Genomic DNA, 19,058 nt, shown 5'->3' with positions numbered 1-19,058 from the left:
GACGAGGCTGATATTAGTGGACATGCGCAACTCCTGGCCAATGTGCGTTTTGTGGATGGAGACGCAATCAGAGAAAGCGTTCAAGCGATGCAAGGCATAACAGAGATTGATATTAAACATGCCTATTCATATTGTAACAGTGAAATATTTCCTAAATACCATTGCTACTGTCAGAATAAGCATTATTTTCTGTATTCCTGCAAATAGAATGCTTTTGGACAGAATAACAATTTGTAAATAGTAGGCCTAGGCCTACTTTGAAGTTAATAGCTTCCTTAAGAAGGGACATGTTAAGTGCACTTTTTATTTGAAAGAGGAAATTTAAAAGATGATTAAAAAATATATTTTTGTGTTTATTTGATTGCTATTCAAGACACTTTTATAAAAATGACTATATTGTTAGGCGACTACTATAATTTGTTTTCATTATTTCATCATTTTTGGTTGGTGGTGTGCCGCGAGATTTTTTGAAGGGAAAAAGTGTGCCCTGGCTCAAAAAAGGTTGGGAAACACTGCCCTATACTACCAAAAGTATTTGGTAACCTACCTTGACTCACATGTGAACTTAAGTGCCATCACAGTATCAACCCATAGTGTTCAATATGATGTCTGTCCCCCTCATGCAAGGAGTAACAAGGTTTATGTTTTGGCTGCAGTCCGTGAACACACAATGATATGATCTACCGATTAATTAATTGCTTTTGTTTTTAAGATAAGAGAACATGCTCTGGGCAGCACGTCATTTTTTTGGACACATACAGGCCTAATGTAAAATGATCACATGGAGAACCATCGTTTAGAAATAATAATAATAATAATAATAATAACAACAACAAGAAGGCATTTATCTCAGATGTTCAAGCAGAATGATTTATTTGCATATCAGGAAAAGGGGGGGGCGGGGGGGAGCACAGAGTAGGACCAAATATGGGATAAATGATGGTAAAGCATAGCATAATCAATCATATGAATGCATTTTGTTTCATGATTCTCAGGAAAGCAGAGTGTAATCTATGGAATATCTATTAGTGTCACATTGTTCATCTCAATTTCCCTCCTCGTTTTACACGTCAAGACCTCCGGATAAGTTGTTGGAATGCCACCAAATGCACAGAAGCTTTTTCTGTCAGTTGCCCCCTTCCATTAAGCATTTTTCTTTCCCTTTCTGATTCATCATGGTTGGAAAATACCAGTGTTTTGTAGATCACAGTAGGAATGGAAATCGAACCCTGATCTGTGTGTTTGTGTTTCCCAAAAGCAGCAAACATTCTCTTGGATATCCAACGTACATTTGGTTGTCTCTTAAGTATCCATCTGCCTTTTGAGTGCACTAGGTGTCCGTGAAATGGTGCTTTGGTATTCTGTCTTGAGTTACATATATATGTCTTAACATGGCTTCCATTGAAAATGTCCTCCTCTCTTTTATGTTTCTGTATTGTTTGGGTATCATAAACCGTCCTGTTGGTATTCAATCTCTTTTGCATTCAAACGCAGATGCAGAACTATGACAAGCAGCACAATGAAAAGTCCTTTATCTTCCTGACAGACATAGGTGTGCACAGATAGGGACGCGGTGGTGCTAATGCACCTGCCCCTTTGCCCTACTGTTCAAAAATGCCCTTTTTAGCGTTTTTTTTCATAATGCACCGGGGTCCATGTTGACAATGTCATTCAAAAATGCTTAACAAACAAATGCATATGACAATAGTGCCCCGATATAGCCTCTATAGCCTAGCGAGGCAGCTGGAAGTTACACATGTCCCAAGCCCGACCTTGAGCACCGGCCCCCCAACATGTCTGTGCACGCCACTGCTGACAGATGTGCCGAATCATCTCTGGAGTTGGACATTTACGTTTGAGGAGGTGCAGAGGAGGTGGGAGGAGGTGCAGGACGGAGGTGCTGTAGCTTATGATTCATGCTTTTGGAACTCTGGAAAGTGCAATAGAACAGTTCCTCAGATCAGGGTTCCGATTACAGCAGTTTGGTGTACTCCGAGTTTGTTAAACACTAGTGTTTTCGGACATTCTAATTGTGCCCCAACTGTTGCAATAGAACGCATTTAGTATAACGGATGTCAGGAGAACGAACTCGAGTCTACTCTACCAACAACCAAGTTTCAAAAGAATAAGCCATTATTGCATAATAAGGGCGTCCAGATAAATGGCTTCATTATCGTAATGCAGCATCTGAGGTTTTGTGTGCAGCCGTCCGTTCTGCACTTCTTTGACGGGCTCCATGAACACCACGTGTTTGTTACTGCTGCCCTTACGGGCGGGTTCCTCTGTATTGGCCCCCCCGGGTGTCATGGGTGACAGGATCGACGGTTGCGTACCGGATTCGTTGGCTGGGTTTACAGGGGGGGGCTGCTTGCGGCAAGGGCAGTGACAGGGAGGCATGTACAGGTAGGTAAGCACCAGCACAAGAGTCAACACGCATCCCAGCAGGGTGGTCCAGCCTGTGTTGAAGTGCTCATCATCGTCATGTTTGTCTACCACCGTCACATTTACCTCTACTGTCTCGTTGCGCAGGCGGTCCAGTGCCATACACACGTAGATTCCGGAATCTCTTTGTTGCACTGACACAAGTTCCAGACTCCCGTTAGAATGCATGCGTAGTGAAGCGTTATTGCCTGGCGGGAATATAGGCTCCCCTTTAAAAACCCAGGTGTATCTAATGTGCTCGCCTCGCAGCGAAGTCTGGCATTCAATTGTGATTGACTCACCGACGTTCACCAGCAGACTGTTGTCTCTCTGTCCCAGGAGCCTCTGCTGCCAGTGCAGGGTGCAGTTTTCAAAGATCCGTCTGTGCTGGAAGAACCGCACCATGGCTTTCCGTTCTCCATACAACAGGCAAGTGTGTTGCGTAGCATACTCGTGGTGCACCGGGGGTAACCCTCGTTGCTCCCACCGCACAAACAGACCGTACATTGTGCAGTCGCAGATCAGCGTGTTGTTGTGCAAAAACAGGCCGCTCTGTACCGTGTCTGGCAAGTTCCAGATGTCCTCGATCGGCAGCTTAGGCATACGGTTGGAAGACAGGTCCAGCATGCTCAAGAGAGGATGACTCTGCTCCTGTATCGAGAAGAATGGGAAGTCTGTGAGTAGGTTGTGGCTCAGGTAGACCTTGCGCAGGTTACTGAGCCCCGCCAACGCTCTGCTCTCCACCTGCGTGATGCGGTTGTTGAAGAGAAGCAGCTCCTCCAATCCCAGCAGCTCCTGGAAGTAGTGCGGCTCAACGCTGTGCAGCAGGTTCGAGGACAGGTCCAGGTGGCGTAGTCGGCTGCCGTTCTGAAAGGCTCCCCGGGGCAGCCTGCTCAGGTGGTTGTGGGCCAAATGTAGCGAATCCAGCCGAGGCAGGTCCGCAAAGTCTCCTTCCTCGAGCCGAGAAAGCTGGTTGTGATTGAAGTCTAGTACGGTGGCGGTCGTGGGCAACGTAGAGGGCAGTTCTTCCAGGCCGAGGCCACTGCAGCTGAGGATGTCCGAAGCGCAGACGCACTGCGAAGGACAGCTGCATGCAGCCAGTAGTGGCAAACAAAAGGAGCCTAGCGACATGATTAACATGACCTCACTCCAGCTCCTCAACAACATGGTGATGGTGGTATAATGGTGGCAATGTTAATTAGCTGGAATAGCCAGAAGAAGGAAATAATAGACAGGATTTCAGCATGTCCTGATGGGTCTTAAGGATGAGAAGCCATTGTCTGAAAAGATTGAGCTGTGTACTAAGAAGCCCTCCTGACATAGCTGTGGTGGAAAGGAAAAGAAAGGGGAATCATTAGAGCTTAATAGTCAATTAGGGGTCATACTTGGTTTTCGGAAATATTACATTTTTGTGTTGAGGAATAAGCAGGTTTAAAAATGCATTAAGGATGTTTCACGACTATGATATACGATATACACAATGGCAACACGAGCAAAAGCACTCTCTTGTACTTACCCATGTGTTATCAAGAAAGATGATACTTTGTGCAATTTTCAGATGTTGGGAAATGGTTTTGTCCTGTGGTATAGTAATCCCTGATGTTTTAGTTGTTGGAAAGTGTTGGCTGGAAATTCAGATGTGCTGCTGCTGGAGTCAGACTGTCGCTCATCTCTACTTTACTCCCGTTATGACAATTGGCCTCTTCTTCCCTTCATTTACTATTGATGTGATCTGAGATTCTCAATTACTGAAATCAATACACATTTCAGCAAGCTGCAGCTTTTGCTTTCTTTCCCCCTCCCCTCCCCGCCCTCCATCAACAACCATGAATCGGAGTAGTTCATCTTTTAATGTTCCCTTATATGTGCAACTTGGGAGTGGTGGTGTTGGTTTGCATCATGTGGTATTCCACTTAAGTGATTAATGGCCATCCAAGTAGTCATTTGCCAGAAGCCTATTAAATATTACCCTCCGCCGATGACATCCATTCCCTGTGTTTTCTCTCGTCTTCTCAACTTTGCAAGTCTTATCAAGTCCGCATCAGGCCATCCCTGTCCACAACTCTGCCATAACAAAGTACTCAAGAGTTCTCCCTCACAGTCAGGTGCGCAGAGCGGGTCCGACCATCCTTGTCATTGCTTTTCCACGTCATCCACAAGTGTTGATTCCAACTCTCTCCATTTTTTGCTCAGTCATTCCTTTATTCTCCCGTTCTGTGTCTCTCCGCTCAGCCTTTCACATCCTTCTGTTCTCTCTGCAGCTGCCGTTTAATTAAGTAGTAGGTCCTTCCCCCATTGGTCTCCTCTCGATCTGTACTTCCTGCTTCACTGACAGATTGTCTTGTAATGCCTCCCTCTCTTGTTCTCTCTCTCTCTCTCTCTCTCTCTCTCTCTCTCTCTCTCTCTCTCTCTCTCTCTCTCTCTCTCTCTCTCTCTCTCTCTCTCTCTCTACCTCTCTACCTCTCTACCTCTACCTCTCTACCACTCTCTCTACCTCTCTTGTTCTTTCTCTCTCTCTCTCTCTTATTTCACACACATTCTGTGAGGGAGGGAGCAAACGAGGAGAATTTGCAAATGGTGATTGGTCAACGCTCTGCCCTGTGGAAGGGAAGGGCTTATGATGAAAGGCTGTCTTGCTTATTTATTTTTTTTACTATTCACCATTATGTCTACAGCCTACTGCTGGCTCTTTCTTCATGCGTTTGCTTTGCTTTCAGGCAGCATAATGTTCTAATTTTCTAACTTATCAGGGTTTTTTTCCTTGCTATAACACTATTTTTATTGATCAGTTGTGCAGGGTGATCCATTTTAGGTGGTGGTCTGTGACAGAGTTTGAATTTCTTAAAATCAGTGTAAATCACGTGTAATGTGTTTATGACGATGGCTTTTGCCGAATTATTTATGTGTATTTGAGTTTATCTGGTTTGTTTCTTCAAAGTGTCATTTTGCTGTTAACTGTATGTGCGTGTCCCTGTATTCTTACCCCACTGTACTCTAGGTGGAATGGTGATGTTGATGATGATGATGATGATGATAATAATTACTATATTTGTATAACACAATTAATACAAGGCATGCAGCTCAATGTGCTTACCAGTTAGATAAACAACACTATTTAAAAAAAGAATAGTAATGAAATGAAATGAGTAAAAAATTACATAAATAGAATAGGATGATTTTTTTTTTTTATTACTTATATAAATTAAAATATTTGCCACTTTTGACCCAGTGCTGTGTGGGCTGTGAGTCTTTAAGGGCTTTAATCTTCACTCCACAGAAACACTCAGGCACACAAACACATGTGCGACAGACAGCAGCTCCCTGCCTGCCACACCCATATCATGTGTCTCTGTGGACATGTGGCTGTAATCTGAAATGCCACTGTAAGAGCAGCATGAAAAATTGATGAAAAGTTTGTCATACAGGATGGAGAGTGGTAAGAGTTCTATGAACAGAGACAGACCTCTGATTTTCTGAATTTATTTGTGAAATGCACAGAGACAACAACATATTATCAGTAAACTGCATAATTTGACTAAATGTGAGGTAGTTAGGCGGTAGTATGTGTTTAATGTTATGAATGATGGTGTACGTACGGTATACACAAGCACACAGTTGTACAGTGACTAACTGTAAATTGTCAGTGTTGAGTATTACTACGTAGCCCCTTGCCAGACACCGTTTCCCCACTGGGATGTTGTAATAGTCACTGAAAAAAAAACGTCACTACCATAGTACTACACCACTATGACTGTGCACAGGGCCTTTAGTAATACAATACGACTTGGTCATTGCCATTCTGGTAAAAGCTCATTTAAAACAGTGTTTGTGTCTTAAGGGGTTAAAGGGTAACTTCAGCCAATTGTCCAGTCAGTACATGAGATTTTTTTTTCTTTTTCTTTTTCTTCAGCCTTTTCTGAGATCTTGGTCATTGTAATGGGGGCAGGTGTTTGTTTACATAAAAAAAGCATCTTAATTTATTCCCAAAAGGTTATGCAACATCAGCAGACAACTAACAAACAGCGAAACCTTTTGGCAAAGTATTTGGAGTAGGCCATTGTTAAGATTTTTTTTGAAAAATGTAAACAAAAGCTGCCCCCATTTGAATAGCTTATATCTCGGAAAGGGCTGAACCAAAAAATGCAGCATCACCGGGTACTCACAAGTCAAGGGTAGCGTGAGTAATACAACAGCATATTGAAATTGGTAGAACTGGTCCTTTAAGTTATCATAACAGTTAAGAACTGTGTGATGGGGCATGTACTGTACAGTTGATAACTCATTCTCTGTCATTCAATATGTGACTTATGTGTTTTTCAGAGTTGCGAGAGCAGCCTCTGTTCTGCTGTCTGATCCGTGTTTCCAGCTGCACTCCATCCAGCACCTGCTTGGGGAGGGGGAGACGAGCGCCGCTGCTGGAGCCGCAACCGACCGCAAGCACTTCTCGCTGCATGCCTGTGAGTAGAGCAGTGGTTCTCAAACTTTTCCCATCATTCCCCCCTTCGGAGGGTCTGTATGCTTCCGAGCCCCCCCCAAGCAACAACAGTACTCGCGCAGATTGATTTTACGATCGCTGCGTTGCGCAAAATCAAAGGAAAGGTGACTGGTCAGATAAAACAAAGAGGGACGTGTGTTCATTTCCTATGCTATTCAAATTTATGTCAATGTATAATATAATGTTGGTGAGGGCTTAAAATGTATTTCTTATTGGAGAGACAGGAAATAATTTTCTTGGGGGAAAAAAACCCAAAATCAGATGTCACACGCCCCACTTGCGCGCCACTTTGACAAACACTGGAGTAGAATAATGTAGGCCTCTGGTAGGCCCCATTCATATACTGCTAATTAATTGTGGTATTCCATGCAATTTGTGGTGAGGCATAGATGCAATTTCATTGTGTGCAGTGTGCAGTTAACACTTGTGTGCTGTGGTGGAGTGCTGCTGTGTCACAATGACAATGGGAGTTGGAGTTTCCCAATCGGGCTTTCATTTTCATTTGTAGCGCCAGGAAAGGGCTTTCAAACAACTTCAAAACCATTGGTGACACTTGGCTTGACACCGGTGTCATATGTATGGCAAGACGGTGTCATAGCAGTGTTGTGATGCAGTCATGGACATGTCATAAACATGTCAATGTTATAAACATTTTATGACTACTGTGATTAAGTTACATTTGGTTATGGTAAAGACCGCTCAAACAATGTCAACTTTTCATGACCATAAAACGTTTGACCTTGACAACATGCTTGTGACTCGTCCATGACTGTTAAACTAAGGGGTGTAACGCGCTAAACTCAAACAAAGTGAACAACTGGGTGCTCATTCCTCGAGAATATAATAATTAAATAAAGAGCAGGACAGCACTCCTAGTTTTTGTGGTTTATTGCCCGTCAGACGTTTCGGGGTTAATCTTCTCTGGTTTGCCCGACACTGAAGAAGGTTAACCCCGAAACGACTGACGGGCAATAAACCACAAAACCTGGAGTGCTGTCCTGCTCTTTGTTTAATTCGTCCATGACTGTGTCATGCCACTGTTTTGACACTGTCGTGTCATGTGTACTAGGCCTGTGTCAAGTAAAATGTTGCCAAACCATTTCTATGTCACCTAAATTAACTGTGATAATAGAGAATGCATGCATGGTGCATGGCGAAATACATTTCATGGGTTCTACCCATTCACTGAAAATACATATCAAGTTTCATTCAAATCTGTGCCTGTTTGGCTACTATGATTGGGTTTTTTTTCCCAGATTCTGTTCCGTTTTGTCCAGAGAGTTGGAATCTGTTAACCATGCTTCATATTCTATTAAGCTTACCTGATAAACCTAAGAGGTTTTTTTTTTTTTTGTGCAAATAATAGTGTAATACAAAACATAATTATAGTGTATAACATTGCCACACGATTTCTGGCCCTCTGCCATCTGAAACCCTTTCTCTCTTCTTTCTCTTTCTCTCTCTCTCTCCCTTTCCTCTTCTTTCCTCTTGTCTCTTCCCCTCCCTTACTCAAATTAGAACTGAACAACACTTGTAATGGGATAGGAAATCAATGGCATGACACCAATACCTCTGGCTTATTTTTGTATCATTCCAACTCTGTCTGCTGCCGCAGTGGCTCTGCCAAACTCCCTTCTGAAGATGCTGACGATCAGGGCTGGACTGGCCATCTGGCATAGCAGACATTTCCTGGTGGCCCCCACACCTTTGTGGGCCCCTATTTTCAGAAATGTTAAAAAAAAATATTTTTTTTTTTCTACATGTCTGAAAATAGGGGCCTATCATGGTGCTGGGCCCACCGGTGAGTCCGTTCTGCAACACAAATTATGAGGGGGCCCTTTAAGCCAAAAGTGCCCGGGCCCTATTTCTCCCCCAGTCCAGCCTTGGTGAGGATGATGATGATGAAATCCTGCAGTCCAGATGCCCGTGTGTCCTTTAAAGTTGAGGAAGGATTGATAATCATACTGTAGCTTTTTTTGCATTTTGCAAAGGGCTAATGGACATTACAGTAACACAGTTCAGACAGAAGGAAATAATGCAGTTAGTAGTATCTGCTACTATCATGAGCAGACCAAAGCATCACCATTTGTGAAGCCATAGGAGGAATGGATATACACTGCATTCCAAATTACTACGCAAATTATATATTTTTTCTGATTTACCAAAGATAGTAGATATACATGACTGTTATCATTTTTTTGCCATGAACTCTGCCATCAAATCTCCCAATGGTTACTCTTTAAAAATAAAAACGTAATGGGGTCACAGTGATATACACTCACCGACCACTTCATTAGGAACACCTCTCTAATGCAGGGTTGAACCCCCTTTTGCCTTCAGAACTGCCTGAACTGCCTGCAACAATACTCGGGTAGGCTGTGGCATTCCAACAAAGATAAATTGGTACTAATTGGCCCAAATTGTGCTATGAAGATATCCTTATGCCATTATATCTCCAGCCTGAAACGTTGATGTAAGGCAGTGTTGACCCATGTTTTCATGTTGTTGACGCCAACTTCTGACCATTCCACCGGAGTGTTGCAGTAGATATCAAGACTCATCAGACCAGGCAACATTTTTCCAATCTTCTAGTCTCGTTTATGGTGAGCCTGTCCAAATTGTTGCCTCATTTTCCTGTTCTTAGCTGACAGGAGTGGCACCAAGTTTTCTGCTGCTATAGCCCATTTGCCTCAAGATTTGATGTGCTGTGTAATCAGGGATTCTCTTATGCATATCTCGGTTGTAATGAGTGGTTATTTGACTTAAATGTTACCTTTGTATCAGCTCAAACCAGTCTGGCCATTTTCCTCTGACCGCTGCCATCAACAAGGCATTTTTGCCCACAGAATCGCTGCTCACTGCATTTTTTTGAATTATTTTTTTCAGTATTTTTGGGGGGCTATTTGGCCTTTAGTATTACAGGACAGTGTGAGAGCAGACAGGAAATGATTGGGAGAGAGAGATGGGACAGGGCCGGGAAATGACCCCGGCCGGACGCGAACCGGGGTCCCCGTGGGCAATGTAAGCCCAAATGTGGGGGGCTTAGCGCGGAGCACCACAACGCCCCCTGCTCACTGCATTTTTTTTTCTTTGTCTCACCATTCTTTGTAAACCCTAGAGATGGTTGTGTGTGAAAATCCCAGTAGATCAGTATTTTCTGAAATACTCAAATCATGCCCTTTCGACTTGACAGCCATGCCATGTTCAAAGTCATTTAAATGACCTTCGTTCCCCATTATGATGCTTGGTTTGAACTGCAGATCATCTCGACCATGTCTACATGCACAAATGCATTGAGTTGCCACCGTACGATTGGCTGATCAGAAATTTGCCTCAATGTGCAGTTGTAACTGGTGTTCCTAATGTAGTGGCCGGTGAGTGTACAGTACTGTGCTAAATACACTGTCATATACAGTACATGTACATTGTCCATGTGGACCCAGGTTTGAATCCCGCCTGTCCTAATCTTACCCCATCTCTCTCTCTCTCTCTCTCTCTCTCTCTCTCTCTCTCTCTCTCTCTCTCTCTCTCTCTCTCTATCTATCTTTATCTCTCTCTCTCTTTATCTTTATCTCTCTCTCATCATTTCCTGTCTTCTCTCCACTGCCCCACCCACCTAATAAAGGCACGAAAAGTATTAAAATATTATGGTAATGAGCTATGACTTTGTTGTTTCCTGCAGATAAGCCCACTGTCCTTGGTGGGAAAAAAAAACAAAAAGCTATTTGGCAGGTAGACAGAGATACAGTATGTACGAGACAGTGCAGTGCAGATTAGACCAGACATTTGCTTTACTCTTCTTTCCTTTTTCGCCCTGAACAATCAGTAATTAACCCAGAGTTCTGCTACATATTACAAGTGCACCTCTGGGCTGACCCTGCTCTTGTCTCTGGTCCTGTGATTCTGACATTCTTTGAGAAAGTGGTGTGTGACTGTGTGTCTAAGCTTGTAATTACTGTGTGTTTCATGTCATTTCACAGATACAGACTACATCAGTTCAGAGGAGGAGCAGAAGGTGGAGAGGATGTTGGCCTTCCTTACGGAGGAGTCCAAGCAGGCAGCAGCCAGCACGGCGGTGAGTTTGCTGCTGTTGCTGTATGTTCACGGTCTGCCTCCATTTTGTTCAAGTGTTAAGAAATCCTGCACACTGTCCATTCCACCAACAAACTTAAATACAACGTTTCAGACATCCGACCTTCGAAAGAACAAACCTAAATACAACGTTTCGGTCATCCGAAACGTTGTATTTCGAAACGTTGTATTTAAGTTTGTTGGTGGAATGGACAGTGTGCGGGATTTCTTAACACTTGAACGACAACCCCATTGGGATAATATCCTATGCACCTGCCCAACTACAGAGGTGTGCAAAAGCGTCTTCTTGAACTGCCTCCATTCTGTCACAGACGGATAAAGACGATAAAGATCTACTCTCCTCTGATCAGTTGTTCTCTCTCTCTTTCTCTCTTTCATTTTCGCCTTTCTTTCTCTCTTTCTTTTGTTTCTTTTCATTTCACGAATAAGAACCTCTAAAAATACCTACTTGATGTGACTTAAAAGATACCCATAGACTTTGGTTTTGTATTATTTTTAGCATCTATCTCAGAACCATGTAATGTTTGCAGCCTTCAAGAGCGTATTTTCATGGCATGGCTTGGTGAAAACAGCCCTGGTATTGTATATACTTAAAGCGGTGCTGATATCCAATAATTTCTTCACTTTATGCGCTTTAAACAAATGATGTTGGTTAATTTGGCACAGAGGTATTTCTCATGAAACCTTGACTGTGCGCTTGGACACTTTGGTTAATGCAATGAATAATTCCATTACAACTAAATGCCCTGTACCTGTACATAGTTCATTAAAAGCTGGTCAGGAACTGGATATGCAGTCATGAAATTTTCAAAATTCTATTTAATAAAGGATAAGTTTCCCCCCTACGACCACTTCTACATGGGAGAGAATAAAATTATGTAGAATTTAAATTATGTGACTGAAAAATGAAAAAAGGTCGCACCATGCATAGGTTTAAACCTATGCATGGTGCGACCTTTTTTCATTTTTCAGTCTTACAATATTTTGGTCAGCACCCTTAAAGGGGAAGTCCAGTTTTTTGAACATTAAGGCCATTTTCTGAGTGGTCTGCAATGTTTTAGAGTCCCCCTCACCGTTTATTTCATGTTTGCTGCAGTCTCTGTTATTTGGCTGATTTGGATTTGATCTCAACCAGCTTTAGAATGACCGTCTATGAGCACCTGCAACTCTGTTCTTAAAATCACCTTAAACATTTTTTTTTCGAAAGTCTACAACTCACAAAGTGGTTAGGGGTGTTCACTAGCAGTCCCTAACAAGTTTCAAGGCGAAATTTGGCTTCTGTCATTTTTTATTTGCCATTTTGTGAAAGAAAGTGAAAGTGAAAGTGAAACTTAATTTACAAATTGCTACATAAAACACACATAAAACATGACAGATGCCATATTTCGCTACAAAAATTGCTATGGAACACCAGTGAATATTGTTGAACACTTGCTGAGTTGCATATTCTTCAAAACAAATGTTAAAGGTGATTTTAAGAACAGAGTTGCAGGTGCCCATAGACGGCCATTCTAAAGCTAGTTGAGATCAAATCCAAATCAGCCAAATAACAGAGACTGCAGCAATCATGAAATAAACGGTGAGGGGGACTCTAAAACATTGCAGACCACTCAGAAAATGGCCTTAATGTTCAAAAAACTGGACTTCTCCTTTAAAAGGAAGAAAAAAACTGCTGGGTGACGCCTGCTCCAACCCTTATGGAATTTAAATTATGTACAATGTGCAGTTTCAATTTGCTGTACTGTATGTTCACATTAACTTTAGTTACTTAGTAATTACCCAATAGCACACAAACATCCCACACATACCATTAGAAAAGCAAGGAGAGAAATAGTGCTGTCATCACTGTTTGTGGCAATCCTTCAAGTTGGGGCGGGGGCGGGGAGGTTCGACCTAACACAAGATTTAGCTGGTTGTGACACAAAAGAAAAAATAAATTATATAGCAGTAATTTGGCTGAAGTAACATTTTTGAGAAGAACACATGAAGAGTTCAGATGCGAAACCTTTTAAATCCACTTGAGCACTTTTTGAGTAAACATTTTTTAAGGCATTCATACCAGTATATAGTAACCTACAGGAACCCTCAATGTAGCAACCATTTTTTATCAGGCATTTATATTTAAGTGGTAGGAACCTGCAGTGTGTCACAAAAGTGAGTACATCCCTCACATTTATGCAGATTTGTAAGTATATCATCGGACAACATTAAAGACATTTCACGTTGACACAATGGAAAGTAGCCAGCGTACAACCTACATAACCGCTTCAATGTATTGCTCTCTCCAAATAATGAAAAATACAGCCATTAATGTCTCAAAATGTACCTCTCAAATGTGAGTACACACCCTATGTTAAAATCCCATAGAGTGGGTCATGATGTGCTTCACTAGTCTCAGTGAATGTTGACACGCATGTTTCTTTTGGTGAAATTCAACTTTCCAATATTGATGGCATTCATGCAGCCCTACACCACGTCAGTCCCACTACCATGTTGACTTGAAGCATGGCACACATTTCTTTGTACAACTCACTTGGGTACCACCACACGTGCTTGACACCATCTAAAGCAAATTTGTTGAGTGGTTCTACTTTGCCATAAAAAGGCATACTAAGTGTGTTTAAAATCCGAGCCGGTCGGGCGCCACTGTGTCTGGTTTCATGTGAAATGGCCCAGATGCTTTAGCATGCTGCACCACAGCACCTCCAGTAATGGTGCATTTTTCACCACAATATGAGCAATTATGATCTCATATTATCCAAAGACTTTGGGTTTTTGTTGTTGTTGTTGTTGTTGTTGTTGTTGTTGTTGTAATGGTGTATTTTTGATTGTCTGACTCCACAGCCTACCAGTGAAGAGGACCTGTGTCCCATCTGCTATGCACATTCAATATCTGCAGTGTTCAAGCCTTGTTCACACAAGTCCTGCAAGTAAGTGATTTATCTCCATGAAACAAAAGCACCTTCAAGAAAGACAGACCATTGTGCACAAGTTACATCATATCGTCCGATATCAGCGTATTAGTCCAATATTTAGAGATGCACATATGCTGTATGAGCCTACAGCAATGCATAATTGTGGTTGTGCAAAACATTAAACCAGGCCAGTTTAATACTTTTGCACACCCTACTTTCTTTTTTTTTCATTTAAATAAAAAGTTTAAAATCAAATAGAACTTTCATTCCACTTCACATTTGTATGTAACTTTGTGGTTAACTTTCACATAAAACTTCAATTAAATATATTTATGCTTGTGGTCATAGCGTGGCAAAATGCTAACATTTTCAAGGGGTATGAACACTTGTGCACGGCACACTGTACATCAGATAACATACCTGGAGATCTATTTTTTGTCCCAACCCAAAGCTGTTCAATCAGTAAACTTGCTTATCTAAAGTAGGGATGCACGATGTATCGGCCAGATGTATCGGTATCGGCCGATATCGGCCAATATTCAACACATCGGACATCGGTCTGATGGGTAAAACTGGGCCGATGTTAACGACGATGTTTTTTTTTAATATGTTACGGTTCTAAAAGAATGGACTTGACGATGACTTTCACTGTTTGTCTTCTATTTTGTCTCTATTTTTTATCTGATTATCACAGGGAGTTAAAAAGTGTTTTTGGAAATAAGACGACATTCAAAAATTCTGATTGTTTGCATCATTGTCATCTCTTTTTTTTTAAAAAAAGAAAGAAAAACATCGGTATCGGTTAATATCGGTCATCGGCCAAAACCGCAATATCACAATCGGATATCGGTATCGGCCGAAATTTTTGACATCGTGCATCCCTAATCTAAAGCTACATGTCTCTACTAGTTACTCGCCTCTAGCTCATTCGCTCATGGAACGTTCCCGCTAATGTTCCCACAAATTAAACTGCCACTGAAAAAATGAGACGTTAACTGTCATTATTATATGGTTGTGACGTCATCTGTCGAATGCTCCATTCATTTCAACGGGGCTCCCCAACGTTCGGACGTCTGTTATTTTTCGATAACGGACGGGTTGGTCTATAACAGACCGCTGTCAATGGCAACAAGACTTTTCACTGCTAAAGCGACTTTTCAACAAGACTCTAATCAGCTGCTGTGATAGACAGCACCCGTTGTCCTGGCTACCGCTGTCAATGGCAACAAGACGTTCACTGCTAAAGCCACTGGCTTGTATACAAGTCAGTGGCTAAAGCGAATGTTTCATATCACTCCTCAGGGGGTCCGGTACGTCTTTTGTCACTCTAATCAGCTGCTGTGATAGACAACACCTGTCCTGGCTAGCCTACCTAGCTGTTGCCTAGCGGTGTTCCACAACGGCTCTGTTTTGTTTTGCGCAGCAACAATCTTAACATTAAATAGGTCTAAAGAAATGTCCCCGCATGTGTAAATCATAAGTATATCCATATAATAAGCGGGTCAACTTTCGGCGAGTCGGTCGCTTTGTGGAATAGCAGCACTTCAGAGAGAACAAGACCCCTCCGCTCCGCGTCGGGGTCTAAAGATTCTCTCTGTCGTGCTGCTATTCCACGGTAGCGACCTTCTCGCCGAACGTTAACCCTTACATAATCGGAACATTGCATTCCAATTGGCCTCTCGTTTACTCACGTCGCTTCAAGTTTAAACATTTTTTCTCAGAATCTGCTGACATTTCATCACTTGTACTCTCCTTGCCTCTCCAGACCTCGCTTCACTAGAGCACATAAACACTCTATTGACTTCTCTTGCAAGCGAGTATTAACTAATGGCGATGTGTGTGAATGTAGCCTAAGCCCTGTGTCATTTCCTCTTATCTAGAGCATGCATCAACCAGCATCTGATGAACAACAAGGACTGCTTCTTCTGCAAGGCCACCATCACCGGGGTGGAGGACTACATCAAGCCATCAGGCTCTTAGCAGCCAGATATGCATACGAGGCACACCACACATACATACATGCATGTGGATGCACACACTCTCCTTCACATGCAGTACGTACTGTACAGTCCATTTACATTTTACAACAGCTAGCTGATGAGCATCGGCAACACTGCCTAGTGCACTGCATACCTCCTTAAGATCCCATATGACCGCTAATGCTTTACCCCCTTTTCATCGTCACAAAGAATATACACTCAGAGAACACAAACAAAACTCCTGATCTGTCAACTCGGATGAACTCTGATCTCTCATCACAGTTCAACGGCCACAGTACAGATAGCAGCTGAAACGCTGTGTGCTGCAGTCCATTTCCTGTTTTCCTTTGATCCCCTTTTTGGCGTGTAGGAACATCATGGACCTTCAATCATCTTTCTCAATATCCTCAAAGACTGAGAAGCTGCTCTACAGTGCGTCCGGTTTTAGAAGGTTTCTTAACTTAGCGAGATTTACCTTGCTGTGATTCCATGGATTGTAGATTGTGGGGGATCCCTTGGCAGTACTACTGGAATCAGATCGAACAGGCAAAGTAATCCTTAAGGGCACCTGCATGTCATCTGCCTTTTTCTTTTTCTTCTTAAAGGTACACTGTGTAATATCTTTAATAGTTTACATAATTCATGCTACCCATTCACAAATGTCACCTTTTTCATGAATACTTTCCACCACCATCAATGTCTAAGTATTCAATATAACTGGGAAAATTGAACTTTTCATATATGAAAAGAGGGATCTTCTCCATTGACCACCATTTTGAATCCCCAGAAATAGACATTTTTAACTGATGGACTTGCTGTACTTTGATCATACTAGTAAGTATTAATTCACTATTTAGTAAATATTCATGAAAAGATCAAATTAGACATCCCAGTTTCACTGAGCAGCATAGTTGCAATACCTACTCTGGCCACCATCCTACACAGTGCATCTTTAAATCATAATACGTGCTGCCTGCTCCTCCCTCTTCGGTAATGTCCCCATCACATCTCCTGCAGTCCTGTCTCCAAAGCACTGAGTGAAAGCTTTTTTTTATTTTTATTTCTAAGCAACAGACAACACAGCCAAATATACTGTATGTGAAGCTTTAAGGGACATTATTAATTTCACACTTTCATCAAGTGAGATTTGGTTATTTTTCTGTGAAGTTTGCTCTGAGGATAGTGTTCATCCAAGGGGAAGAACATCAGGCTCACCACAAGGCACAAATTCACATCACAAAACTATGAATCAGAGTTGGCCCTAAAATATATCGGAGTATCTCCTTGGTCATGTTAGTAAAGCATTTAATAGGGTGATTGGTATAAGGCAGTACTAACAAGTTAAATCCTACATACAGTTAAATCCTAGTCCTACATTCGATATTCAGCCTTCATCTGCAACACTGCAATCATTCTTTTTGTTTGTCTGTGTTGTGTATATTGTATGTGTGCCCAGATGGCGGCAAAACGCATACAGACTTTCTTTCTACCGGTAACTTGACATACTTGCTTTCAATGATGACTGTCACTTCACTGAAGAGACTGGTAAAGCCAAAGTGTTGTGAAAGATAATAGGGTTTTTTTTGTTGTTGTTTATTTTACTTTAATGGGCAAGCATGCAAACACAGGCAAATTTAACACACTTTCCCCAAATCAGAGTCCTTTACAGGTCGACATCATGAACTGTGCCCAGCAAAACTCATTAGCACATTTTAAAAGTTGAGGAATGTTTGACATTGATGTGTTGTTGTAGGATAGTGGGGCTTTGGCGTTGAATTTGTGCATGAATTCGGGGATCCTACTATAGCCTTAACTTTGTGTTTTTGTTTTGTGTGAGTGTATGAAAGAGAGAAAGGAAAGGGAGATGGTGTACGTTCTTTCAGGTAGTTCATTAATGTGTGATGAGTGATGCATACTTTCCTGTCCTGTGCATTTTAATTTAAGACAGAAAAGGGTTTCTCATCTGAAGCTCTGTGTCACCGTGTCACTAAAGGGAAATGCGAGTTGCCTAAAGCAATATATCGACAATGGACTGTTTATATTTTTGTCTTATATTACCTTCGTTTGGGTTAAAGGAAAACGATGGCTGTCTGTCACCCTCTTTTTTCCAAACTGTTATTGAGAATGCACATTTATTAGAAAGTGTACGGTATTATTAAATTATTTATCCAAATCTTTATATGTTCTGTGATTATTTTGTCTTTATTTGTGCACTATTAAAATCCTTGGACATCATTAATGGATAGAAGTTTGTGGCAAAACAATCGCTGCATGATTCATCTCATTACAGCGTGACGCATTAATGCAGATAACGTGTCGTGTTTACGAAACCACCCTTACAGCTATTCTTCAAGACCAGAAGAAGACAGCAGGGTAGACACGTACCTCCATTCGCCATTTCTATTGATCAGCATCACAGAAAATGGACCCCGCCACCACCTTCATGGATTGCTTCCAGAAATAGAAAGAAGAAAGACAAGACAGACAAAAGGCCACGAAAAAAAAAAAGAGATTGGTGCATCTTGCCGTGTGTGTGCGCTGAACAGTTTTTATGCTGGATGGAAGGGCCCACACAAACCCACGTGTCCATTCAGTTACAGTCTGTTGCAATGCCCCACAAACAGTTGAAGAAAAAAGACAAGGTGTGTGGAGTGTGTGTGGTTGGGGGGGGGGAATAATTTCCTTGGTGAGAGGAAATTACACTACTAGAAGTCATTCATCATTTTAATCCTCCTCAGACTCATCTGCAGTGCACTACATACATGCAGGGGAATCCAGACGTGCGCATACAGTCTCTGACTCTACATCAGATTTACAATTAATACAATTATTTTCAATTCTTCAATGCCAAAATTACTGAATACTGAAATAGAAAATGTAAGACAATGATTTCGTATTTTCTTTGAAGTCAACAGTCGTCATGCATCTCATTAAAAATTGCTGTAGTTTAAACTGTGTGAACTATGTCTATATATGCAGACCTAATTACATATACATGTGTATAGCTCTTCTATAGTATACTGTACCTATACTAAACTGATGGAGAAAAGAGTGAAATGCAGCTCTATTAAAGTTACACCATCCCAAGGCAAATTAATTTTGTTTTTCATGAATGTCAGTTTAGGATGGCCCAAAGAATGACTGTTGTGACAGATT

General features: G+C 41.8%; 2 protein-coding genes across 2 annotated transcripts in view; one reads left to right on the top strand and one right to left on the bottom strand.

Moving 5' to 3' along the window:
• LOC134462304 (E3 ubiquitin-protein ligase RNF123) overlaps positions 1-18,081 on the top strand; it is a 76,279-nt gene extending 58,198 nt beyond the window's left edge. The window contains exons 37-40 of the mRNA XM_063215245.1: positions 6,742-6,878; positions 10,897-10,991; positions 13,853-13,938; positions 15,804-18,081. Coding sequence (XP_063071315.1) covers positions 6,742-6,878; positions 10,897-10,991; positions 13,853-13,938; positions 15,804-15,903 — 418 coding nt within the window. The 3' untranslated portion in view covers positions 15,904-18,081. The remainder of the gene's footprint in view (positions 1-6,741; positions 6,879-10,896; positions 10,992-13,852; positions 13,939-15,803) is intronic.
• amigo3 (adhesion molecule with Ig-like domain 3) lies at positions 1,964-4,801 on the bottom strand. Its single transcript, XM_063216424.1, has one exon. It carries the CDS (start codon positions 3,586-3,588, stop codon positions 2,134-2,136), a length of 1,455 nt encoding a protein of 484 aa, XP_063072494.1. The 5' UTR covers positions 3,589-4,801; the 3' UTR covers positions 1,964-2,133.
• Positions 18,082-19,058: the final 977 nt, after the last annotated feature.

Source organism: Engraulis encrasicolus, chromosome 14 (genome assembly GCF_034702125.1).
Source record: "Engraulis encrasicolus isolate BLACKSEA-1 chromosome 14, IST_EnEncr_1.0, whole genome shotgun sequence".
NCBI lineage: Eukaryota > Metazoa > Chordata > Actinopteri > Clupeiformes > Engraulidae > Engraulis > Engraulis encrasicolus.
Note: the sequence above shows the minus strand (reverse complement) of the source record. Positions and strands in the feature narration are given on the sequence as shown.

Bases quoted from the DNA above. Each gene is read 5' to 3' on its own strand.
- amigo3 (XM_063216424.1), bottom strand. From the start codon at position 3,588: ATGTTGTTGAGGAGCTGGAGTGAGGTCATGTTAATCATGTCGCTAGGC.